A 27,505-nucleotide genomic window follows, 5' to 3' on the forward strand; every position below is an offset into this window, starting at 1 on the left:
CTGGAATTAAAGTTTGTGGCCAACCTTTAAACCTATTTAATAACTTAATATTACCTAGAAGGGAAATATACACAGTTATTGCATCCCTCTTATTACAGAATTTGGTACAGAACAACTAAATAATCATAAAATAATTGTACAAAGTCATCATATTTACAAAAGGGAGATTGTGTTTAACAATTCTGCTAGTTTTATGAAGGTTTAACTAATAGAGCTAATAAGAGGAAACCAGTTGAACTAATGTATTTAGATTTCCAAAAACATTCAATAAGGTACCACACAAAAGGATGGGGCTGTTTTGAGGAAAAGGTAAACTTGATTTCTATAGCACTTTTCATGACCACCCCAACACAAAGTGCTTCACAGTGATCAAAGTACTTTTTGAAGTGTAATCGCTTTTGGAATATAGGAAGCACAGATATTATTTTTCACTCAGAAAACTTGCGTAAGCAGCAATATGATTATGGAAAGAGGATTTTGTTTAGGGGATAAATATTGGCATGGTTATTAGGGATAACTGCCCAGTTCTTAAAAACAATTTCATGGGATATTTTACATCGATCTGAACAGGAAGTTGGGGCTCAATTTCACATTTCATCTAAACACTATGGATTGAGGATTGATTAATGGATGGGAAGCAAAGAGTAGGAATAAATGAGTCATTTTCACATTGGCAAGTTGTAAATAGTGCAGTACTGCATATGTCAATGTTTGAGTCTCAGATCTTTACAATCAATATCAATGACTTAGATAAGAGGACTGAGTGTAATCTTTTTTCTCCCACAGTACAGGCCCTTCAGCCCCTGATGTTGTGCTGACCTTTTATCTTGCCCTAAGATCAAACTAACCTACATACCCTTCATTTTTCTATCATCCATGTGCCTATCCAAGAGTCACTTAAATGCCCCTAATGTATCTGACTCTACCTCCACTGTTGGTGATGCATTGCACACACTCACCACTCTCTGTGAATAGAACCTACCTCTGAAATCTCCCCAAGCCTTCCTCCAGTCACCTTAAAATTAAGCCCCCTCACAATAGCCATTTCCACCCTGGAAAGAAGTCTCTGGCTAACCACTCTATCTATGCCTCTCATCATCTTGTACACCTCTGTCGTCACCTCTCATCCTTCTTCGCTCCAATGAGAAAAGCCCTAGCTCTCTCAACCTTTCTTCATAAGACATGCCCTCCAGTCCAGGCAGCATTCTGGTAACTGTGGCTCTGCAACCTTTCTAAAGCTTCAACATCCTTCCTATAATGAGGTGACAAGTAATGTTTCCAAATTTTTCGTAATATCAAGTAACTGTGAAGAAGATACAAAGAGGCTGCAAAGGGATTGAGGCCGGGAAGAAGAATGGGCAAGAAATTGGCAGATGGAAAAAAATGTGTAAAAATGCTAGGTTTTCTGCTTTGGTAAGAAAAATAGAAGAGCATAATAACGAGGAGAGTCTAAGAAATATTAACACTCAGAATGATGTGGTTGTCATTGTGCATGTAACACAGGCAGTTAACATGCAGCAACAGCAAGCAATCAGGAAAAGAGATGCTATGTATGTTAGGTTTCATTACAAAGAGACTGAAAAATAAGTGTAAAGAATTCCTGCTGCAAATGTATAGAGCCTTGGTAATACTATACCTGGAGTATTGTGTATGGTTTTGGTGTTCTTACCAAAGAAAGGATATACTTGTCTTAAAGAGAGTGCAACAAAGGTTCAGTAGACTGATTGCTGAGAAGAGAGGATTACTTGTATGAAGAGATTGAGTAATCTGGGTTTTATATTCCCTAAGGTTTAGAAAATGAGAGCTGATCTAATTGAAACGTTTTTTTTAAAGACTTGTCAGGGTAGATGCTGGGAAAATGTTTCTGCTGCCTGGCACAGGGGAAATGAGAGGGCTAGAATCAGGAGCCAGTTTCAGAATAAAGGGCTACCCATTTAGGAACAAGATGAGAATTGTTTTCACTCAAATGTTGGTGATGCTTTAGAATTCTCCACCCAAACGAGCTAAATGTATTTTAGTTATTGATTATGGTCAAGATTGAGATTATTATAATATTTGAGCATTCTCTACACTCTCACTTCTGGGTCAAGAGTGTGGTGCTGGAAAAGCACAGCAGGTCAGGCAGCATCTGAGGAGCAGGACAATCAACATTTTGTACATAAGCCCTTCATCAGGAATCTGGGCCCTATTTTCCATTAATGTATAATTCTACCTTTTAGAAGTAATAAAGTTGTCTGAATTGTTAACTTAGACAAATTCAATAGGGGTATCCTGAACATACAATACATTTTAGAAATGTGACGAAAAGTATCTTATTTCTCGATAAAACGTTTTTTTGTCATTTGCTTTATTTATGCATATGCGCACATTGGCTGGACCAGCATTTATTGCCCATCCCTACTTGCCTGAAGGGCTGTTAAGAGTCAGTGGCATTGCTGTTGATCTGGAGTCCCATGTAAGTCAGAGCAGATAGAACAGCAGCTTCCCTCTCTGAAGGACATTAATGAACCAGATGAATATTTCCCAGACAATCAGCAATGGTTTCAGGTCATCATTCAATGCTTATTTCCAGATTATTATCCAGGTCCTCAGAGCATTGTCTGTGTCCCTAGATTAATAGTTTAGCAACAATACGACAAGGCTATTGCCTACCCTTTCACACCAGTACCATTATCAATTGATTATCTTAAGTCTATTGCCCCTTGGGCTGTAAACATTCTTGTTATTGGTCCCCATCTGACATCTACAGGCTGTCCTTTGTTCTTAAGGAGTCATATATAATTAAATCATTGTTTTCCAATGACCTCCATGCCTGAGTCTAAAAAGTAAATATAATTTACTATGGATCATAGCATGGTTCAACCTGCTCTCATCTGATGTCTGCACATTCAAGTAATCGTGTTGAAATCACAGGATAATCATCAGGTTTCAGAACCTTGAGTGTTTTATCCTTTTCCTTATCTCTGAAGCACTAAAGCCAATGCAATTCTGATTAACTAGCTCAGAAAACACTGAACACTGATCCTTCCTGAAGTATTGAACTCAGAAGCACATGCAGTGCACCGTGGGCGGCACGGTGGCACAGTGGTTAGCACTGCTGCCTCACAGCGCCAGAGATCCGGGTTCAATTCCCGCCTCAGGCGACTGACTGTGTGGAGTTTGCACATTCTCCCCGTGTCTGCGTGGGTTTCCTCCGGGTGCTCCGGTTTCCTCCCACACTCCAAAAATGTGCAGGTTAGGTGAATTGGCCACGCTAAATTGCCTGTAGTGTTAGGTGCAGGGGTAAATGTAGGGGAAAGGGTCTGGGTGGGTGCGCTTCGGCGGGTCGGCGTGGACTTGTTGGGCCGAAGGGCCTGTTTCCACACTGTAAGTAAGTAAAGTAAGTAATTTCCCCCAGTGATTGGTGATGGTGACCAACAATGTTCCTATGTTAAAAGAGCATATGGGTTCCCAATCTAGTTTTCAGTTCTTCTTAATGATGTCACAGCCAGTCACTGCTTAAATATTCCCTCCCAAAAAGGACAAAGAAAAGTCAAAGAATTACTAAAACTTGATCAGAATTCAAAGTTTGTGAGAAGATTTGTAGCTCGGGTGTTCGTTGTTGTGGTTCTGTTCACCGAGCTGGGAATTTGTGTTGCAGACGTTTCGTCCCCTGTCTAGGTGACATCCTCAGTGTTTGGGAGCCTCCTGTGAAGCGCTTCTGTGATGTTTCCTCCGGCATTTATAGTGGTTTGTCTCTGCCGCTTCTGGTTGTCAGTTCCAGCTGTCTGTTGCAGTGGTTGGTATATTGGATCCAGGTCGATGTGCTTATTGATTGAATCTGTGGATGAGTGCCAAGCCTCTAGGAATTCCCTGGCTGTTCTCTGTTTGGCTTGTCCTATAATAGTAGTGTTGTCCCAGTCGAACTCATGTTGCTTGTCATCTGCGTGTGTGACTACTAAGGGTAGCTGGTCATGTCGTTTTTGTACAAAATCCCATGCAAGGACTGCACAAAACACTACATAGGACAAACAGGAAGACAGCTAACGATCCGTATCCATGAACACCAACTAGCCACGAAACGACACGACCAGCTATCCTTAGTAGCCACACACGCAGATGACAAGCAACATGAGTTTGACTGGGACAACACTACTATTATAGGACAAGCCAAACAGAGAACAGCCAGGGAATTCCTAGAGGCATGGCACTCATCCACAGATTCAATCAATAAGCACATCGACCTGGACCCAATATACCAACCACTGCAACGGACAGCTGGAACTGACAACCGGAAGTGGCAGAGACAAACCACTATAAATGCCGGAGGAAACATCACAGAAGCGCTTCACAGGAGGCTCCCAAGCACTGAGGATGTCACCTAGACAGGGGACGAAACATCTGCAACACAAATTCCCAGCTCGGCGAACAGAACCACAACATTGATCAGAATTACTTCCAAAAGATTTTAGAGAAAAGTGGGAAATGAAATTAACAAACGTTTTCATGCAGCAAGGCATTAAAGTTTGGAATGCACTGCCTGAGCCTGTTTTGGAGGTAGTTTTGATTGAGGCATTCATAGGGGATTTGAATTATGATCTAAAAAAAGAAAGTGCAGAGTTACAGGGAGAAGGCATGGGATGGGCATCAGGTGTGTTGCTTATTTGCAAAAACAACAGGCCAAGTGGTTTCTTTCTGTACTATAACAATGATGTGACTGTGTCATTCTATAATTCTCCATGCAATTCTATATTTTTGAAAAATTCTATTGCTAAGATGATCAATTCAACAGTTCATTTATACTATAGCAACTCATCTGATATTGTTCCATTCCAGACAGTTTCTGATTTAATTTTTTTATCTCCAATTGGAATTCCAATCAGTTGTGATTTGTCCCTTCTGCAAGAGTTCTATCCTAGTCATCAAAATTTTAGTGTTGGAGATCAAGTGTACAATTCTCCCATGTCCTAAACATTTAAATCAACTCAACATAAGCCTCTAAAATGTGCTCAGTTCAAGAGACTCTCTGACTGATTTAAAAAGACTGACACTGTGTTATTGTTATAAGCCTTGCAGTAACAAACCCAAGTAGTATAGTGCTGTCTTCTATAAGCAATCTAAGTGCTGAATTCCACAGATACTCTGAGTGCCAATTTGCACTATACAGAGCTTTAGTGAAGTGGAAATTGTTTTACAATGTTTTAATTATGCAACATAAACTTTCCTCCCCAAAGAGTCTGTTAATTCAGACAGAAAGGAGAGAGAGCACTGTGGAGAGGTTGGATTGAGAAATGCATTTATTAGATCAAGTGATCCTGTCCTATTTCCAATCTCCTTCACTTTAATATCAATGTCCACAGGTGCATTAGATACAGAATAGGTGACCTCTGTACATTAGCTCAAACATCATATGTATTCCAGAACTGTTTCCTTATTGCAGAGTATGCTCTATTTATAGGACAAGTTGGGCAACAACAGATAACAACATCTGTGAGTTTTATGTATTCAAGAGTTACTCTGAAGCCTGGATTATGACTCTAATCTAAACAAATATTTGTAAATCTTATGCCTTCTCAGCGAATGGTCAGAATGTTGTTTGATGTCAAGAGAAGTTTCCGACAGGATTATTGGAGAGTTGGAGGTCAGCTTGTTAGCAGTCAGGCTCAAAATGTTGTAATTTTCTGTCACAGGCATGATATATTTTCGAATATCCTGCAGTGGGACACACCCTTGAAAGCCACGTCCTCAGGAATTTTTCTAATGCAAACATCCTTTTTCTTAATAAGATACTTCGTCACCTGTGACATGTGTAGAGTATCGAAACCACCGCATCATTGTGATATTATTCATAGTCAGTAAACGACTAGATTATCTACCAGTTAAGTGAATTATTCAGTTCTGTGCTTGGAGAACTTCTGAGAATTGAGTTAAGATTGTGCACATCTGATGTATGTCTGATAGGAAAGAGAAATTGTAATGCAGTTTTAAATTGAAGACAAATCCCTGATAAAACTCGGCGTCTCATACAGCACAGAAATAGACTATCCAACTTATTCATGCCAACCAGGATTGCTGAACTTAACTAGTCCCTTTGCCTGCATTTGGCCCATATCCCTTCAAACCTTTCCTATTCATGTACATATCCAAATGTCTTCTAAACATTGTAATTGTACCCACTTCCTCTGGCAGCTCATTCCATGCACCCTCACTGTGAAAAGGTTGCTTCATAGGTCCCTTTTAAATCTTTCCCCTCTCACCTTAAACCTCTGCCCTCTAGTTTTCAACTCCCCTACCCTTGGAAAAAGGCCTTGGCTATTCACCTTATCTATGCCCACCATAATTTTGTAAACCTCTATTGGGCCTCAGCCTCTGATGCTTCAGGGAAAAATGTCCCAGCCCATCCAGCCTCTCCATATAAGTCAAACCCTCAAGAATGGCAACATTCTTGTAAATTGTTTTCTGTATCCTTTTGAGTTTAACAATATCAATCGTATAGCAGGACGATCAGAATTGTACACAGTATTCTAAAAGTGGCCAAACCAATGTCCTGTACACCTGTAATGTGACGCCCCAACTCCCATACTCAATGTTCTGACCAATAAAGACAAACATGTCAAACACTTTCTTCACCACCTTGTCTACATGCAACGCCACTTTCAAGAAACTATGAACCTGCACCGCTAGGTCCCTCTGTTCGACTATACTCCCCAAGGCCATACCATTAACTGTTTAAGTCCTACCCTCATTTACCTCTTCACTTTCTCACCAGTATTCTTCAGTTATTCACTCGACAACCTGAAGACATCACTCTCCTGGATGGTAGATCAACACTTTTCACGTTATCAAATTATTGCAAGATTATATCACATTTCAGTACAAACAAATTGTTTACTATCAGTGCCATCACATCAGCGCCTCCATGAAACACATAGTGGCGAACAATTGAACAACTAGTTGTTCAGGGATTTTCTATGAAATTCCTCATCAGCAAATGATGGCCAAGTCCAGCTCAAGTGTAATATCACTTACAAATTTCCTCTCAAGCAGAAATACCAAACAAATCATCCATCTTGGCCTCCTTTTGTAGTACCCTACACAGATACCAGTCTTAAGCAAATCCTGCTCACCCCACATAATATCAGATAATGTTCAAGTTTATAGGATACAACAAAAACTATTGGCATGACAACATTCCTGTTACAGCGCTAAAGATTTGTGTTCCAGATCTAGCCATGCCCCGTTGCTCCAGTACAACTATAACACTAATATCTATCTGACAAGGTGGAAAATAGTCCATATTGTCATATCCTGAATAAACAAGTAAAATTCAACCCAGCCGATTAATAACCTTTCAGTCTGCACTCATTCATCAGCAAAGTGATGTAACCGGTCATCATCGGTGTTGTGCACAACAATAACCAGCTCAGTGATATTCATTATGGCTTCCGCCAGAAGCTCACAGCTCGTTTTCTCATCAAACCTTTGTCCCAAACATAGACTTAGAGCTCGATTTTAGAGGTGAGCTAAGGGCTACCACCTTTGTTTCTAAGGCAGTATCTGAGTATCATTCCCAGGAGTCCAATTGAACTTGAAGGCAGTGAGAAACAGGGGTGGGGGTTAGATTAAATCTTGCATGAAGCAAAGTGGTTGTGATTATTGAAAGTCAGTTGTTCTAGGTCAATGAAGTCACAATTGGAGTTTCTTAGTGTAATGTCAAAGGCCTGGCAATTTTTAGCTACTTCAGCAAAGTCCTTCTTCCATCCTAAGGTCAGAACTGAAGCAATACACTCATAACTGCATGGTGTTCAGCTACATTCACAACTGCTTAGATAATGAAGCTGTCCGAGTACATATACACAAAAACTGGACAACATCCAGGTTTAGGCTGATAAGCAACAAGTAACATTCCTATCATATAATGTCAGGCAATTAACCAACTCTCACAAGGGAGTATAATCACCTTCATTTGACATTTAAAGGTACTACCATTGCTGATTCCCTGACCATCCTGGGGTCATTACTGTCCACAACATCAAACGAATCAGCCATATCAGAACAGTGTCTTTTGGTGCAACTCAGAGACTGGGTTTTCTATGGCAGCTTCTCTTTCTCTAACACCTCTCCATACAAGTCATAGGCAAGATGGATAGCCCTCCCCTCCGCAACGTTTACCTGGATTGGTGCAGCAGCAACAACATTCAAAAAGTTCTATACTATCCAGGATAAAGCAGTCTATTACATCAGCATCCCACCTACCAGTTAAAATATCCAGGCTGTTAACCACTGGTGCATAGTGGCAGCAGTACCAGATACACTATTGCAACTTGCTAAGCATTGTCAGGCTCACATCCTCAATCACTGATGAGGATAACGGGCACCAGAATCAAGTAGTTGCTCTAGAATCAAATAATTACTCTCCAAATGACACACCATTCTGAGGGATATTACCGCTCCTTCATGGTCATTGTGTAAAACCCTGGAACTCCTTACTGAATAGTACCATCAGAGCATCTTCACAGAGTGCCAAATCCGACAGTACCAGAATGCAGCTTAAAAACATCTTCTCAAGAATATCTAGGCATACGTAGTAGTTACAGTCCTTGTGCAATATCCTCATGCCAAGATGATTTTTTTAAAAAACCTTTGAAATCATCCTTTTGGTCAAAATGTCCCTCTTGATGGATGTCACAATATTAAATACATTATTGCAATATTTTCCTACCGCTTCCTACAATGGTTAATATTGCACTCATATATCAAATATCTCATGACATCTCAAAACTACAAGAAATTCTCAGATATGGTTGATTATTTTGAAGTAGTGAAGATAACAGTGCAGCTAATTGGAGGATCCACTCTGCAACAATCTTGTTCCACAGACAGCAGAAAGACAAAACTGAGAATGTTTAGTGCTTTTGTTCGAGTGAGGAAAGTTAGCCTAGAAAATATTACAGCTTCCAACTCCTCTTCAAATATCAAGAATACCTCAAATCTGAATGACTGGAGCAGGCAGATACAATCTTGGGTTGTACCCAAAAAAAGCAACCATTGGCGTATGTAGCATTCCTGCAGTTAAGCCACAAGATTAGGTGCTTAGACTGGGCTCGGGTTCTGATATATTACTTAAACCTAGATTTCTGAGTCAACTATGAGAATGCTATTGCCTAGCCCACGAGTTGCTCTAACTAAATGCACTTATAACATTTAAGATGTATTCTGTGTACACACATTATGATATATGAGAAATAACAAGTCCCGCACAGTATGTAGGAATGCAGTTTTGATTAATTTACCAGTGTTAAATAACAATTTGATAAATCTACTTAGTACAATTCATCCACCAGGCCACTGGCCTACTGTATAACAATGTTGCAAAAAAAAATTCCCAAATATTTATAGCCAACAACATTAGTTATTTGTCTTGAGGAAGTAAGTTGACAACTGATCATAATTTTAATGCAAAAAATGAATTTCTGTACAAGTGCAATTGGTATTTTCTCCATTCGGCTGGTCCCTCTCAGGAGTTGCCAAAGTACATTCCTGGAAAGTTGAGCAAAAGGATGCAGCAGGTGAGCACAGCTCCAGATAAACTCCTTTGTGAAGTGAGGCTGGGTTTTTGTTTCGCTACTTTTTTTTTCCGTACAACTTAAAGTGCTTTTGTCACCCCTCCTCGAGTTCAGACTTTGGGGGGGGGGGGGGTTTGACCGCCCCCCGCTCCCCCTAACGGGGGTGGGACTGTCATTTGAAGGAGGTGACCCAGGGCAGGATGGCGGCCACCACAGCGCCGATGATGATGAAGCAGAGCAGCACCAGCACCCAGCGGAGCCTGCAGCGCCGGTGCTCCAACACCAGTCCGTCAGCGGGGGCCCTCAGCTCCTCCTCGCTCATGGGCCTGCCCCTGCCGCTGATCACGAAAACCTGGCTGGTGCCCGCGGCCGGGCGGCGGGCGGCGGCGAGTGTCCGGCGCCAACTGCCCACCCAGCGGCGCAGCAGCGACCGCGGAGGCGGCGGAGGCGGCGGCGGCGGCGCCCCCAGCTGCGCCCCTAGCGGCCGGAGGTCGCGGGTGGCGCTGGGCGCCAGGGGGATCTCCAGGGTCTGCTTGGCGTCCTTGCCCCCGGCGCTCCAGCGGGAGCTCTTCTTGCTGAGGAAGGTGACGTGCCGGCAGACGGGGCAGACCACCTTCCGGGGCTGCCGCTCCTGGTTGATGACCGTCTTGACCAGGCAGTCGTGGCAGAAGACGTGGTTGCAGCTCAGCGTCCGGAGGGACTGGTTCTGGCGCGAAACCTTCTCGTAACACACCGGGCACTCGGAGCTGCCCTCCTCCGACATGCTTCAGAGAACAGAAAATAATAAAATAATAGAACAAAAACTCCCCAGACCACCCCCTCCTCCTGCAGTCGTTGGGAAGTCTCCCTGTGGAGACCCACTAACAGTGGCTGGTCCTACCCAGAGAGAGAGAGGGGGATAAAGGGGGACACCCCCCCCCCCCTCCCTCCAACTCCAGTGTAACACACACCCCACACACAGAGTCCAAGTCCAGCTGGTTGAGGGGGCTCCAGGTCAGGACTGCACTCCTCCTGAAACACCTGATTCACTGCCGCATCCTGCCCTCCGGATTCCACAACAAGGTCGCCGAGGTGCTGGCTGGTGTCTTCGCTGGCAGCTGATCAGAGCTCCAGTCTTGTTGAACTTGTTCAGCAACCAGCCCATCTTTTCTCTCTCTCTCTCTCCCAGAGCGGGGGGGGGGGGGGTGGGGTGGGGGTGGAAGGGGGTGGTGGTTAACCTGCGGCTTGTCAGGAAGTGCACGGGAAATCGTTCACATACCGTACTCTTGTGGAGCCCGAGGTGCCACCAGGACCGAGCGAGGGCGAACCCAGATCAAACTCGTGGGGAGGGAGTCACAGATGTGACCCGCGCAGAGGAGATTCAAATTCCGACTCGGTGTCTCATTCAGTACGGAGTTCAAAATAATCACAAACCCAGCCGGGTGCGGAATGAGGCTTTGAAGATGTTAGTTTTGTTTCTTGTCCACAGTGGTTGGGAGGGAAGCGAACTTTGGCACTCCCTGTCGGTTATCTGACATAAGGAAATCTTCCCTTCTCGGGTCTGTGGGAACAGCCTAAAAGTTGTCACGGTCTTTACAACAACTGAAAAGCAGCAGTGATTTGCTGACCGTTTAACACACCAGGTTCTCTGCGGGAAAATAGAGCCCTCATGACTAAACACACACAGCACCATCGCTCCGGCTGCTGGGGAAATTTCAGTCGATTTGTTTGATCATTTTAAAGTTAGCCTAACAGGACTGATACCTTATTAAGGAAAAGTTCTAAACTCTGAAAAGTGGGCTAACATTTTGAGATCCGAAACCACCCAGAATTGAAAGTTGGTTGAAATTCTCGTGTTACAGTGTCAGAAAAAAATATTTTAGTCAGTAATCTAAAGTGGGCTGTAGATATCAATTTTATTTAATTCCAAATTATGAAAGGGTATAGTACCCTAGTTGTTACGCCGTAGCAGCCCTGAGGGATGTGCATTCAAATACCACAACTACATGATGCAAAACATCAATATGAATTGTGAAACTGAATTCGTCTGATATGTGGTTTGGCGCTAGTCAAAGTAACCACAAAAAAACCCACCAAATTATTGTACAAAGCTAGCCGGCTCTCCAATGCTCTTTAGAAAAGGGACCTAACCTAGTTTAGGCGAGACTCTAGCAGTGGACTGTAGATTTGACTCTGAAAGCTCCCAAGTAGGGATGGGCAATGAAGACTTTGTTGCTGGTGCATCTCACACCTCAAGAACATGTAGTAGTGAAAATGTGTCCATTCAAATCTAACTGCAGCACTTCAAGAGTACTCTAATGCTGTTCTGCTAAAGTTACATAACATCTTCAACTGCGAGCGGGTTGCACATTTATACACCAGACATGGACAACTGAAGTTTGGTTCTGATAGTTAAGATATGCTTCCAAATGACTCAGTCTCAGTAAATTTAATCCAAGGTTCAGCTGTTAGAATTATATTTTTAAAATTACAACACATTAAGAGGTCATTAGTCAAATCAATCTGCTGACTCTGCCAGCACAATCCAAAACTATTCTCACTGCACTGCATTTTTTCTATAGCCCATTAACATCGTCTGTTTCAAAATTATACCTACTCTTCTTTCAAAGGATTCAATGGCCTCTGTTACAGAGTCCTGTACTGAAAGGACTGCAGAGCAAAACAAGTACTGGCACAGCCAGATACTGGAAATATCTTTATAATATATGCAATGTTCATCTGACATAGAAACTAAACTGCAAGTTTACAGGAGTCTAACTGGATTACTGCTGTGTTGCTGACTGATATTTTAAGTTGTTACGGTGCATTTTTTGGACCAGGAATGTTAGGTGTAAAATAAAAGTCTCAAATCTCTTTTGGAATCTGAGACGTCAGCAAAAAGAGCAGCCACCCTACTGCACAGGAATAATTTTTTAATTAGGTGAGTTGCTGTCTCTCTCTCTCAGAATGTGACTGCAATTGGACAATAAAAGTAGATAAACTTTCTGAATTAAAAATAGTCTTTTATGGCTTGAAATCATAATCACTTCATTCAATCTATGGAGAACTGCTTAGCCGAGCAATTCATTTAACATGTTGAAGGCTTGAGATTAATGTTTAAACTTAAATACTGCCATAAAATTCTGATTATAAATCACATCTGTGTACAAGATACTCTATTTACCAACATTGTATCAATAAAAAGACTGTATGATATATTTAACGAATTCACATTTATAAAAGATCAGTCAGAGCCCAATGATCTCTGAACCAGAATTCTGAATGCAATCTCCTCCATGCTCCAAGCTCTGCACTAAGAGTGTATATACATAAAATCTACTCCAAGTAAGTGATGTAAATTGTTTACACAGATTTAGAAAATTAAAGGCTGCATGGTGGTATCAAAGGATACAGCAACTTCAGCCAAGCAGCAGATGTGGGATAAGCGCAAAAGTTGCTGTTTCAACTGTGCTGCACTGCTGATAGCTTTGCAAAAATGATATCATCAAGTCATAGAGATGTACAACATGGAAACAGACCCTTCGGTCCAACTCGTTCATGCTAACCTAATCTCGTCCCATCAGCCAGCACTTGGCCCATATCCCTCCAAACCCTTTCAATTCATATTGCCATCCAGATGCCTCTTAAATAATGCAATCGTACTAGCCTACACTACAGCTCATTCCATACACATACCATCCTCTGTGTGAAAAAGTTGCCCCTCATGTGTCTTTTATATCTTTCCCCTTTCACCCTAAACCTATGTCATCTAGTTATGGACTTCCCCCACCACCCCAGGGAAGATAATTTGTCTATTTATCTTATCCATGCCCCTCATGATTTTATAAACCTCTATAAGGTCACCCCTCAGCTTCTGACACTCCAGGGATAACAACCCCAGCCTTTTCAACCTCTCCCTATAGTTCAAATCCTCCAAACCTGGCAACATCCTTGTAAATCTTTTCTGAAACCTTTCAAGTTTCACAACATCCTTCCGATAGGGATCAGAATTGCACAAAATATTCCAAAAGTAGCCTAACCAATGTCCTGTATAGCCACAACATGACTTCCCAACTCCAGTACTCAATACTCTGACCAATAAAGGAAAGCACACCAAACGCCTTCTTCACTATCTACTTGTGACTCTACTTTCAAGGAGCTATGAACCTGCACTCCAAGGTCTCTTTGTTCAGCAACACTCCCTAGGACCATACTATTAAGTGTATAAGTCCTGCTAACATTTGCTTTCCCAAAATGCAGCACCTCGCATTTATCTAAATTAAACTCCATCTGCCACTTCTCAGCCCATTGGCCCATCTGATCAAGATCCCCTTGTAATCTGAGGTAACCCTCTTCGCTGTCCACTACATCTCCAATTTTGGTGTCATCTGCAAACTTACTAACTATACTTCCTATGTTCATATCCAAATCATTTATATAAATGACGAAAAGTAGTGGACAGATCCTTGTGGTACTCACTGCTCACAGGCATCCAATCTCAAAAACAACCCTCCATCAACCACCCCCTGTCTTCTACCTTCAAACAAGTTCTGTATTCAAATAGTTCGTTCTCCCTGTATTCCATGAGACCTAACCTTGCTAACCAGTCTCCCATGGGGAACCTTGTTGAACGCCTTACTGAAATCCATATAGATCATGTCAATTGCTCTGCCTTTGTCAATCCTCTTTGTTACTTCTTCAAAAAACTCAATCAAGTTTGTGAGACATGATTTCCCACGCACAAAGTCATGTTGACTATCCCGAATCAGTCCTTGCCTTTCCAAATACATGTACATCCTGTCCCTCAGAATTCCCTCCAACAACTTGTCCACCACAGATGTCAGGCTCACTGGTCAATAGTTCTCTGGCTTGTATTTACCACCTTTCTTAAATAATGGTACCATGTTCGCCAACTTCCAGTCTTCTGGCACCTCACCTGTGACTATCAATGATACAAATATCTCAGCAAGGGGCTCAGCAATCACTTCCCTAGCTTCCCACAGAGTTTTAGAGTACACCTTTATGCTTTTTAAGACATCCAGCACTTCCTCTTCTGTAATATGGACATTTTTCAAGATGTCACCATCTATTTCTCCACATTCTATATCTTCCATGTCCTTCTCCACAGGAAACGCTGATGCAAAATACACGTTTAGTATTTCCCCCAGCTCCTGCGGCTCCACACAAAGGCTGCCTTGCTGATCTTTGAGGGGCTCTATTTGCTCCCTAGTTGCCCTTTTGTCCTTAATGTATTTGTAAAACCCCTTTGGATTCTCCTTAACCCTATTTGCCAAAGCTATCTCATGTCCCTTTTTTGCCCTCCTGATTTCTCTCTTAAGTATACTCTTACTGCCTTTATAATCTTCTAAGGACTCACTTGATTTCTCCTGTCTATACCTGACATATGCTTCCTTCTTTTTCTTAACCAAACCCTCAATTTCTCTAGTCATCCAGCATTTCTCACCTGCTTCCTGATTGAAACACAGTGAGTGACATGAAGCTGCTGTTTTTACATGGTAGATAGAAACCAAACTGACCACAGAAATCTAAGCATTTTCCCTCAGACATGAGAATTTGTTTAATGAGGTAAAAAGTGAAAATCATTGTTAATCAACTTCTCTCGTGTTGAAAATTAACTGTTACAGGTGTGGAGTCTCATTCCTAAAGATTTTAATTGTTGCTGAAGATGTTATGAATGCCACATTTAAAATTAGCTTTTGTTCTTTTCCGTTTTGCATTTTTCTCCCTTAATCCAATCTCTCTCTATTTCTGTTTCTGAACTTGATTTGACTTTGCAATCGCCAGTTCTAAGTTACACTTCCTTCTTTGTTCTTATACTAAATCAGAGTCCTTCAATCTGATTAGCTAACGAGATACCCTGTTCACGCAGATGCCAATGTGCTGCCCCGGAACCACCACAGCATACACTTCACCCATCTGTAACTACATCCCATCTAAACACCCTCTACTTCAGTACTACCCTGTTCCCAATGCCCACTGTAGACTCATGGTTCTCATTGTCCAGTAAGGGAAGATCACACACCAGCAGGCATTCGGATAAATGAAAACACAAACATCAGCTTTTATTTATAGACAGCAAAAGTGAATGTAAACAAAACCAATAGAGGCTGAAGGAGCCGCAAGTGACCAGTTCTGAGATGAAGCCTTATCCAATCTGTGAGCTAGGCGCCTGCCTGTACGCACATAGGTGTAGACTTTCACTGCTAATTGCCAGTGTGACCGGAAATGCTGTGCTTCCTAAGCAGCCGATTAGTGCATTGGAGAAATGCCAGGATGGTTGTGAGGTGTTGGCAAACGCCAGATGCCAATACCCATAGATAAAGGGTACATGTAGTTGGTGCCCATAGATCGTGTCCTGAAATGCAATTTGATCATGAGCAATATGGAGATTCTATGAAGCGAATGGTGAAATGAATCTGCCAAGTACCCATTCTGGTTTCCATGTCAAATTTTCCTGACATCTACGTTGCTCACCTTTGATGCTTGTCAAAGGTATAGATGGAGCAAGACCCTTGCAATATTGAAACAGATTCTTGACAGACTTCTTGCACAATCCTGCCAAAAAATCTCAAAACAGCCCACATCACTCAGATCCCAATAAGATTCCATCTTGTGTCTTTTTTGCATAGCAAGTTGTGAAAGTGTAAGCTGATAATACCACATTGGGACTAGATTGCTTTTGGGTATCTGGTTGGCACGGAAGAGATTGACCGAAGTGCCTGTTTCTGTGCTGTATATCTCTGGGTGGCACAGTGACTCAGTGATTAGCACTGTGCCTCACAGCACCAGGGACCCGGGTTCGATTCCATCCTTGGGCGACTGTCTGTGTGGAGTTTGCACACTCTCCCTGTGTCTGCGTGGGTTTCCACCGGGTGCTCCAGTTTCTTCCCACAATCTAAAGATGTGCAGGCCAGGTGAATTGGTCATGCTAAATTGCCCATAGTGCTAGAGGGAAAGGGGTCTGGCTGGGTTGTCTTCGCAGGGTCGGTGTGGACTTGTTGTGCCAAATGGCCTGTTTCCATACTGTAGGGAATCTCATCTAACAGTGAGAAGCGTGAGACAATGGACTTGTACTCATGTGGAACTGTCACCCGTGTCCACTATGTGCCATGGGCAACGTGACTTTGTGGCTGTTGTGACAGAATATTGCCAATGAGAGTAAATTCCAGATTGCCAACATTTATCCAGGTGCACAACAGAGTTGCAAAGAAGGCCTGGCACATTGCCAAGATTTCCACTGAGTGGCGAGTTACTCTGGGAATGATGCCCGGTAAGATTGGGCTCGAATTGGACCTGAGGAACACCATGTGGGTGGGGCTAGTAATTAATGCAGTGAATTTGTAAGGGATAGCAAGAAAACTTGCACGTCTCATGGCAGAATGCCTCCAAAAATCTTGATCCAACTTGGGTTTAGACAAAACAAACATAAGATTCAACCCTAGTATTCTTTTTCAATGATACTCTCATTCTGGGGTGTCCAGCAAAAACCAAATCCTTTGCAAATTTGGACAGTGCGCCCTCTGAACTTGTCATATGGACCTTCTAATTTCTTCTCAACTGTGATTAGAAAGGATAAAGAAAAATAACTTGGAATTGGAAATGCAGGAGAGCACCACCATCTGCCAGCTCCCCTCTAAGCCACACACTATCCTGACTTGGAACTATATCACTGTTCCTTCACTCTCATTGGGACAAAAAGCTGAAACTCCCTCCCTAACAACACTGTGGGTGCTCCTACATGTCAAGGTCTGCAGAGACTCAAGAAGGCAGCTCATCACCACCTTCTCCATGGCAATTAAGGATAGGCAGTAAATGCTAGCTTCACATGCAATGGCTGCATCCCATTAATAAAAAAAGAAAAGAAAAGGAGGAAACATAGTTTGGGATGGAGTAAGAAGTGTCAAAGGGATAAATCCTTTTATCAAAACCAAAAAATTAGGAGATGAATATATGGATAATGGATGTATCTTCCCTGATTCCCAGAATCTTGAGATCATTTCCAAATTTGACTTAAATCAACAAGATAGTTACTACTACTCTCTGCAATAAATCATGCAAGTGGGTAGGAAATAAATATAATTCTACATGTAAAAAACATTATCCTCATTGTGTTTGCATTTTTAAATATTTCAGAAAATAAGAACATGTAATGCAAATAGAAGGTAAGGAATTCCTAAAGTTTAGTTTCCCCCATTGCAGTCAGAGATTGTTGCATTTATTTTAGTTGATTATAAACTGGCTATTCTATTTAGTTATATCTATTTTCTTTTCTTTGCTTAGTTTATGCAATTGGGGAAAGCTGGTGTCTTTCTTAAATGGCTATGCTTAAGGAAGTAGACTTTTGTCAGAAAATATGTTCCACTTTAAATGTTTGGAAGCAAAAGTCAGAAGATCCTTGGGAATGTCAAAGAATTAGTTTCATATGTAACCACAGCCTAAAACAGATTACATTGAGATTGACTTGATGACAATGCTGTACTAAAACTAAAAGAAATAAGGATTTAGATTGTATCAAACTGTGGTATCTCCTTAGACAGACAATTGTATCCTGATTGGTGTTTATATTCTTGGCTGGTTCTGAGTTCTGGGCTCATATTGTAGTACCTGTACGTAGTTCCATGTCACTAAAATTATTTGTTGTTACAAGTCCAGTAGCAACTGTGGAGAAAAAGCAGGGTTAACATTTTGGGTCCAATAACCCTTCTTCAGAGTTCTGCAGGAATCTGAAAGTCTTTTGCCCTGTTTCCTTCTGACGGTGCCTGGCCTGCAGGATATATTTTCCTTTTGACTCGGAGCACAGAAATATTTAATGGTTGACCTTCACAACACGTTAGTCCTCTAACACTAACATGTCAGACCATTAAAACACACAAACATGGTGTTGCAGTTGATTTTTACTCCCTGTTTCGTGTGTTTCTGGAAAATTGAAAATGTCTTTCAACTTATGCCCCCAGTCTGATATCTAATCCACAGGAGATGTTTTCCTGCTGAGAAGAGGTAATAGGATTGTCTTGCACTTCTGTCTTTTGAATAACATGCCCTCTATACTGGGTGGTCAGGTCAGTGCAGGATGACCAATGTGTCAATGAATGCCTTCCGCTTCTGGAAGCTGCTGGGCTGTACCAGATTTCCGAGATCTCGACAGTTTGGTTACTTTTGAAGTCTTGCTTTTGAAGGCTCCTTAACACCCTACAGGGTGCATCATTCTGGGGGTTTACCCAGGAACTCCTTTGGCATCAGTGCATTCCCCTCGTTGAAGTCCTCTCCTTTGAAGCTTCCCCAAGACCCATCAGGTGTGACATTCCAGGGTCTCCATTGAGACTGAGAATAATCCACAGGGGTCTTTCAGTTAGTCACTGAGTCATGTTGCTCACTATACACATTCTTGGTCATTTTTTTGGCTGGAGAAAATTAAGTTAGGGATTGCTGTTTGAGGGCAAATTCACATCTGATGTGTGAGGGTCTTTTAAAAATAACTTGATCAAAATTCAGGATCAGCATATTCCTGTGAGGATGAAAGATGAAGGTGGCAAGATTCGGGACCCTGGATGACAAGGGATGTTGAAAGTTTAGTCAAAAAGAGAAAAAGTAAACTGAAATCAAACAAGGCACGTGAGGAATATAAAGGAAGCAGAAAAGAACTTAAACAAGAAATTAGGAGGGATTAAATGGGTCATGAAATATCCCTGGCAAGTAGGATTACAGTGAATCCCAAAACATTCCATAAATATGTTCGGAGCATAGAACATAGAACATTACAGCACAGTATAGACCTTCGGGCCCTCGATGTTGCACCGACTTGTAAAACCAATCTGAAGCCCATCTAACCTACACTATTCTGTTTTCATCCATATGTCTATCCAATGGCCATTAAATGCCCTTAAAATTGCCGAGTCTACTACTGTTGCAGGCAGTGCGTTCCAAGCCCCTGCGACTCGATAAGTAAAGAAACTACCTCTGACATCTGTCTTAAATCTATCACTCCTCAATTTAAAGCTATGTCCCCTCATGCTAGCCATTACCATCTGAGGAAAAAGGCTCTCACTCTCTGCCCTATCTAACCCTCTGATTATCTTATATGTTTCAATTAAGTCACCTCTCAACCTTCTTCTTTTCAATGAAAAGAGCTTCAAGTCCCTCAGCCTTTCCTCGTAAGACCTTCCCTCCATTCCAGGCAACATCCTAGAAAATCTCCTTTGAACCCTTTCCAAAGTTTCCACATCCTTCTTATAATGCAATGACCAGAATTGTATGCAATACTCCACATGTGGCCACACTAGAGTTTTGTAGAGATGCAGTATGATTAAATTAGATTAGATTCCCTACAGTGTGGAAACAGGCCCTTTGGTCCAACAAGTCCACATCGAACCTCCGAAGAGTAACCAACCCAGACCCATTTCTCTCTGACTAATGCACCTAACACTATGGGCAATTTAGCGTGATCAATTCACCTGACCTGCACATCTTTGGACTGTGGGAGGAAACTAGAGCACCCGGAGGAAACCCACGCAGACACAGGGAGAGTGTGCAAACTCCACACAGACAGTCGCTCAAGGATGGAATTGAACCCGGATCCCTGGTGCTGTGAGGCACAGTGCTAATCACTGAGTCACTGTGCCACCCAGAGATATACAGCACAGAAACAGGCACTTTGGTTAATCTCTTCCGTGCCAACCAGATACCCAAAAGCAATCTAGTCCCATTTGTCAGCACTTGGCCCATATCCCTCTGAACCCATCCTATTCAACACCCAGCCAGATGCCTTTAAGTGCCGTAATTGTGCCAGATTAGATTAGATTTCCTACAGTGCAGAAACAGGCCATTTGGCCCAACAAGTCGACACCAACCCTCTGAAGAGTAACCCATCCAGACCCATTCCCCTAGCCTATATTTACCCCTGACTAACGCACCTAACACTATGGGCAATGTAACATGGCCAATTCACCTAACCTGCACATCTTGGACTTTGGGAGGAAATCAGAGCACCCAGAGAAAACCCACGCAGACACAGGAAGAATGTGCAAACACCACACAGACAGTTGCCCGAGGCGGGAATCAAACTCGGGTCCCTGACACTGTGAGGCAGCAGTGCTAACCACTGAGCCATCGTGCTGCCCCATAATGTTATTCATACCACGCTGTCACCAACTGAATGAAGCGTTCACCAACTGACTGAATGTCTTTAAATCCAGTAATGAACAGTTTGGGTTTTACTTCTCACACTGGGGGATCTGAGCTTTACCCAACCAAAGGGCACCCCTGACATAGTATTCACAAATAAAGCTGAAAGCAAAGCTTCATGTGAGATCGATAGTTTCCAGAAAGAAGACTCGGCTCAACAGGTATCTGGAGTGGATGAACTCCTTTCTTGATTTGAAATGCAGGAAATTGTGCTTCAGTGAGCCTGATGTGATTTGAACACGCAACCTTCTGATCTGGAGTCAGATGCGCTACCGTTGCACCACAAGCCAACTCATGGTTCCGAAACTCAGTCCCTCTACCAACAAAAAGCTAACACACCATATGCCTTCTTAACAACCTTATCAACCTGGGTGGCAACTTTCAGGGATCTATGTACATGGACATCGAGACCTCTCTGCTCATCTACACTACCAAGAATCTTACCATTATCCTAGTACTCTGCAGTCCTGTTACTCCTTCCAAAGTGAATCACCTCACACTTTTCTGCATTAGAGTAACTAGGGAAATATCTACTGAAGGGCAAAGGAGGGAATTTATGCATGGAGCAAAAGGAAGTAAATGCGGTCCTTAATGAGTACTTCACATATGTTTTCACCAAGGAGAAGGTCATGAATGATGGTAAGATTAGGGAGGGATATGTTGATATTTTGGACATGTCAATATTAAGAAGGAGCAAGTATTGGGTGTCATGAAAAAATATTATGGTAGATAAATCTCTAGGGCCTCATGGGATCATCCCTGGGTACTGAGGGAGGCAATGGAGGAGATTGCTTGGGTCTTGGCAAAAATCTTTGCATCCTCTATAGCTACATTGGAGGACCTAGAAAACTGGAAAATAGCCAATGTTTAAGAAGAGCAGTGAACCTTACAGCAGTGTTGGGGAAATTATTCAAAAAGATTCTTCGAGACAGGATTTACTTGCATTTGGAAAAGAATGGGCTTGTTAGGGATAGCTAGTTTGGCTTTATGTGGGGGAGGTTTTGTTTTACAAACCTGATTGAGTTTTTTTGTGGAAATGATGAAAATGATTGATAAGGGTAGGGCAGTGGATGTTTTCTACATGGGTTTTACTAAAGCAATTGACAAGATCCCTCACAGTAGGAATCCATGGTGAGTTAGCAAGTTGGTTACAAGATTGGCTTGGTTACAGAAAACAGGGTAGCTGCGATGGGGTGCTTTTCTGACTGGAGCTCTGTGACCTGTAATGTTCCTCAAGAATCAGTGCTGGGACTTCTGTTGTTTGTAACATATATAAATGGTTTGGATGAAAATGTAGGTGGTCCGCTTAGTAAGTTTGCAGACAATGAAAGTAGGTAGTGAAGAAGGACACAGCAGGATACCGATCAGTTGGAAAGTTGGGTAGAGAAATGGAAGAAGGAGTTTAATCAAGCCAAGTGTGAGTGATGCATTTTGGAAGGTCAAATGCAAAAGAAAGGTGTACAGTAAATGGCAGGACCCTTAGGAGCATTGATATGCAGAGTTATCTTGGGGTGCAAGTCCATAGCTCCAGGAAAGTGGCAACAGAAGTGGATAAGGTGGTAAAGAAGTCATACACCATGCTTGCCTTCATTGGTTGAGGCTTTGAGTACAAAAGTTGGCAATCATGTTGCAGCTGTATAAGACATTTGTTAGGACACAATTGGAGTATTGTGTATAGGTCTGGTCGCCACAACATAGGGAGGCTTTGGAGAGGTTGCAAAAGAGGTTTACCAGGATGTTGCCTGGATTGAATTTATTAGCTAAAAGGAGAGGGTGAACAAACTTGGATTGTTTTCATTAGAGCACCAGAGGCTGATAGGTTATCTCTTAGAAGTAAATAAAATTATGAAAGGCATGCATAGAGTATATAGCTGGAGTCTTTTTTCCAAGTTAGAAATGTCAAATACTAGGAGGCTTAAGTTTAAGATGGGAGAGAGAAAGTTTAAAGGACATGTGCAAGGAAACTGTTTTATACAAAGGGTGGTAGGAGCCCGGAACATCTTGCCGTGGGAGGTGGTAAAAGCAGATACATTAGCAAAGTGTAAGAGGCATTTAGACAGATGCACGAATTGACAGGGAATAGAGGGGTATGAACCATACACAGGCAGATCAAATTAGTTTAGAATGGCATTATGGTCAGCACAGAAATGATGGGGTAAAGGGCCTGTTCCTGTGCTGTATTGTTCTGTGTTCTATGTAAGTCCTTAAAAGTTTCATGTTGTAATTAAATATTCAGTAGATGATCTGGGTTATGATCAGTGTTCATGATATTAACTAAAATGTTAATAAATTTCAAGCAGTTTCTCATGATTATCAATCTAGAAGATCCAGCCAGCATTGGATAGGAGCTAATTATTTCAACAAAACTGATTGTCTCAATGGATTGTAAAATAATGGATAAAATTCTATTGTCTCTCCCTACTTCATCCATTTGCATAGGTAACACCCACCTTTAATGGATTCTGGGGGTGAAAAGATTATTGAAGGGTGGGGGAACTAATCTTTTTAAAGAAATTGATGTTTGTCTCTTTCAAGAATGAGACCTGACAGAAATTTGTCTTTGTTCACTCTCATCAAAATTTTGCTATGTGTAATCTTTGTAAGAATTGTGCATTTCATAATCTGGAATTATTTTTCAATGTTTTTGCGTTTTTGCAGATCCTAAGCATTTGCACTTCAGTTTCTATTGAAGGAGCTTATTTCTGCAATGTGATCATACTGAGTGTTCATCTGAGAGTGAATTTTTTTGGTTTCACTGGATATGTGCTCCAGTTTACACAATGTGTTCCCTTTGTGGCCACAAATGAATGCTGCATTCACCACATCATAATGTCTTTATTTTCTACAGGGCAATTTATATGCACACCATCAAATTCGAACAACTTTTTTTGCCAAAAGTCCAGCACAAACTAAAAGATTGTACCTGTATCCTTCTTCTGGCCAAGCCCCATTCTGATTCCAGCTGCAACCCATTCTCATCAATCCCATTTAGGGCTAGAGGGGGGAAACAAAGCTAATATTATAATTCAAAGCAAACCTCTTGTGTGTATGATATTAACTGTAATGCACACAACAGTATGAATAACCTTTGCCTATGTGTGTAGTGGAATGTCAGCCCTTGGCTCAGTGGTAGCTGCCTTGCCTCAGAGCCAAAGTGTCATGCATTCAGGCCCCCAAAATAGAGAGTCAGGCACTTAATCATCTGCGCAATATCAAGACAATTTGGCACTATTTAATATGCTGATGTTTGAATAACATGGTAATTGACTCACCAGATAAGTGGACATAAGAATTTTATGACACAGACAAGATCAAGAAAGATTTCCCAAAGTCAGCATTTGTTACTTCATCCCATACCACCATAATGGCCATGTATCTGGTTATTGTATTATTGCTGTTTGTGAACTCTTGCTAAGTGCAAACTGGTTACCATGTTTCTTTACATTGTGACAGAGAAAAATACTTTAATGTGTGCACTGGGACATCCTGAAATAGAATTTTATCCAGCAATTTTGATGCATATAGACAAACAGTTTTTGTTCAAATAAATAGCATTTGTCCATTGTTGACTGGATTTTCTAAATTCGATAATCAGAAGAAAGGAACATAGAAACGGGAATAGGCCATTCAGCCCCTCTAGCCTGTTCCACTATTCAACGAGTTTGTGGCTGATCTGTGGTATAACTGCAAATACCTGTCTTAGGTTTATCCCTTAATACCAGTGCTGAATAAAAAAAATCTATTTCAGATTTAAAATTAAATTTGTGAAACAGCACTCCAAAGCTCTACTAACCTTTGTGTGTATAAGTGCTTCTTAACATCTCTCCTGAACAGTCTGGAGTTTATTTTTAGACTGTGATAAGAAACCCTGCCAGTTATTAAGATTATTGAGAAATAATTCTATTGGACTCACATTACTTATTATGACATATATAGTAGACTGACAATACATAAAGGCAATTGTATTTTCAGTCTTTCACAAATCCATCCACAGCTAACAAGATTTATTTAGCTTACAAAACTTACTAGAGTCATAGAGTCATAGAGATGTACAGCACGGAAACAGACCCTTCAGTCCAACAAGTCCATGCCAACCAGATATCCCAACCCAATCTAGTCCCACCTGCCAGCACCTGGCCCATATCCCTCCAAACCCTTCCTATTCATATACCCATCCAAATGCTTCTTAAATGTTGCAATTGTACCAGCCTCCACCGCTTCCTCTGGCAGCTCATTCCATACACGTACCACCCTCTGTGTGAAAACGTTGCCCCGTAGGTCTCTTTTATATCTTTCCCCTCTCACCCTAAACCTATGCCCACTAGTTCTGGACTCCCCAACCCCAGGGAATAGACTTTGTCTATTTACCCTAACTATGCCCCTCATAATTTTGTAAACCTCTATGAGGTCACCCCTCAGCCTCCAACGCTCCAGGGAAAACAACCCCAGCCTGTTCAGCCTCTCACTATAGCTCAAATCCTCCAACCCTGGCAACATCCTTTTAAATCTTTTCTGAACCCTTTCAAGTTTCACCACATCTTTCCGATAGGAAGGAGACCAGAATTGCACGCAATATTCCAAATGTGGCCTAACCAATGTCCTGTACAGCCACAACATGACCTCCCAACTTCTGTACTCAATACGCTGACCAATAAAAGAAAGCATACCAAACACCTTCTTCACTATCCTATCTACCTGCGATTCCACTTTCAATGAGCTATGAACCTGCACTCCAAGGTCTCTTTGTTCAGCAACACTCCCTAGGACCTTACCATTAAGTGTATCAGTCCTGCTAAGATTTGCTTTCCCAAAATGTAGCATCTCGCATTTATCTGAATTAAACTCCATCTGCCACATCTCAGCCCATTGGCCCATCTGGTCCAGATCCTGTTGTATTCTGAGGTATCCTTCTTCGCTGTCCACTACACCTCCAATTTTGATGTCACCTGCAAACATACTAACTGTACCTCTTATGCTCGCATCCAAATCATTTATGTAAATGACAAAAAGTAGGGGAACCAGCACTGATCCTTGCGGCACTACACTGGTCACAGGCCTCCAGTCTGAAAAACAACCCTCCACCACCACCCTCTGTCTTCTACCTTTGAGCTAGTTCTGTATCCAAAAGGCTAGTTCTCCCTGTATTCCATGAGATCTAACCTTACTAATTAGTCTTCCATGGGGAACTTTGTCAAACGCATTACTGAAGTCCATATAGATTACATCTACTGCTCTGCCCTCATCAATCCTCTTTGTTACTTCTTCAAAAAACTCAATTAAGTTTGTCAGACATGATTTCCCACGCACAAAGCCATGGTGACTATCCTTTATCAGTCCTTGCCTTTCCAAATACATGTACATCTTGTTTCTCAGGATTCCCTCCAACAACTTGCCCACCACCAACATCAGGCTCACTGGTCTGTAGTTCCCTGACTTGTCCTTACCACCCTTCTTAAACAGTGGCACCACGTTAGCCAACCTCCAGTCTTCCAGCACCTCACCTGTGACTATCAATGATCCAAATATCTCAGCAAGAGGCCCAGCAATCACTTCTCTAGCTTCCCATAGAGTTCTAGGGTACACCTGATCAGGTCCTGGAGATTTATCCACCTTTATGCATTCCAAGGCATCCAGCACTTCCACCTCCGTAATATGGACATTTTGCAAGGTGTCACCATCTATTTCCCTATATTCAATATCTTCCATATCATTTTCCACAGTAAGTACTGGTTTAGTATCTCCCCCATTTTCTGTGGCTCCACACAAAGGCCGCCTTGCTGATCTTTGAGTGGCCCTATTCTCTCCCTAGTTACCCTTTTGTCCTTAACGCAGTCAAAGGATTTATTTTCTTTCAATACTGACAAGCTTGTATTGTTTTATCTAATTTATGTTTTTGTTAAGGAAGAAACAACCACTTCATTAATATATAATTGAAAATAAACAAAACAACCATTGAAGCATTGTTTCATTTTGAGGAGAAACACCCGATAAAATCAAATCTATTGGGTGTGTTAATTGAACAGGAAAAATGGCTTGCTTATTTTTAACACAAGGCTTATTTAAATGTTGTCAGTCACCGGAATGTAACCCGACCCAGGCTGGTATCCCATTAGTTATGGACCTGAGATTATTTTGAATTTGTCTCTCATTTCTTTAAAAGTCAGCCGAGCTTTTGGAGAGGATTTGTTTTTAATTTTAAAAGTGATGCTGCAACTGCACCATTCACTTTAGCTGTCAGCTTAGCTGATGAAACATTCTTTAACTTGGTTAATGTACTTGAAATAGCAACCAATTGCACAAAACCACTGTAATGATTTTTGAACAAAAACATGCATTCACATATTCCTTTGAACATCACAAAACATCCTAAAATAGTTTAGGTAGTGTTTGTAATCAGGTCAGCCAGATGGGCTTCATAAAATATGAGTTCCCTGATTGGTGCTGTTAATGTACCCCAATCAGGGAGCGTTGGCTGACAGATAAGAACGGGAATATCAGACATTCTGAAAGCTGCCTCTGAGGGAACTATATCAATGTCAAGGACTCTCCATGTGTAAATAAAGGGTAGGTTAGTGACAGGATACTGGCCTCTGTCAGGTTATCTCAGTGGGAATGAGAGAAAAGTACACTCCTGAAGAAATTCGCTCACAACAGTCGTCCTTAAGTTGGAGTAAGCACTTCTGGCATCATGTCGTGATTTGGGAAGCTTGACCCTTTGATTCTGTCTTTGAAGACTTGTCCCAGTATGTGGAAAGGATACATTAGTTTTTCTGGTTGAT

The 27,505-nt window shown here is 41.8% G+C and overlaps 1 protein-coding gene and 1 long non-coding RNA gene across 2 annotated transcripts in view; one reads left to right on the plus strand and one right to left on the minus strand.

The window, feature by feature from the left end:
• The window catches only part of LOC148145300 (uncharacterized), a 96,956-nt gene that overhangs the window by 10,151 nt on the left and 59,300 nt on the right, over positions 1 to 27,505 (plus strand). The window lies entirely within an intron of this gene.
• rnf222 (ring finger protein 222) lies at positions 9,247 to 11,038 on the minus strand. The gene is made up of 2 exons (XM_088000500.1): positions 10,804 to 11,038; positions 9,247 to 10,309 (listed from the first exon to the last, which is right to left on the minus strand). The coding sequence occupies exon 2, from the start codon at positions 10,306 to 10,308 to the stop codon at positions 9,718 to 9,720; it is 591 nt and encodes a 196-aa protein (XP_087856626.1). The 5' UTR covers position 10,309; positions 10,804 to 11,038; the 3' UTR covers positions 9,247 to 9,717.

Source organism: Chiloscyllium plagiosum, unplaced genomic scaffold (assembly GCF_037043375.1).
Source record: "Chiloscyllium plagiosum isolate Xiang-an unplaced genomic scaffold, Cpla_swu_hap1 HiC_scaffold_25, whole genome shotgun sequence".
NCBI lineage: Eukaryota > Metazoa > Chordata > Chondrichthyes > Orectolobiformes > Hemiscylliidae > Chiloscyllium > Chiloscyllium plagiosum.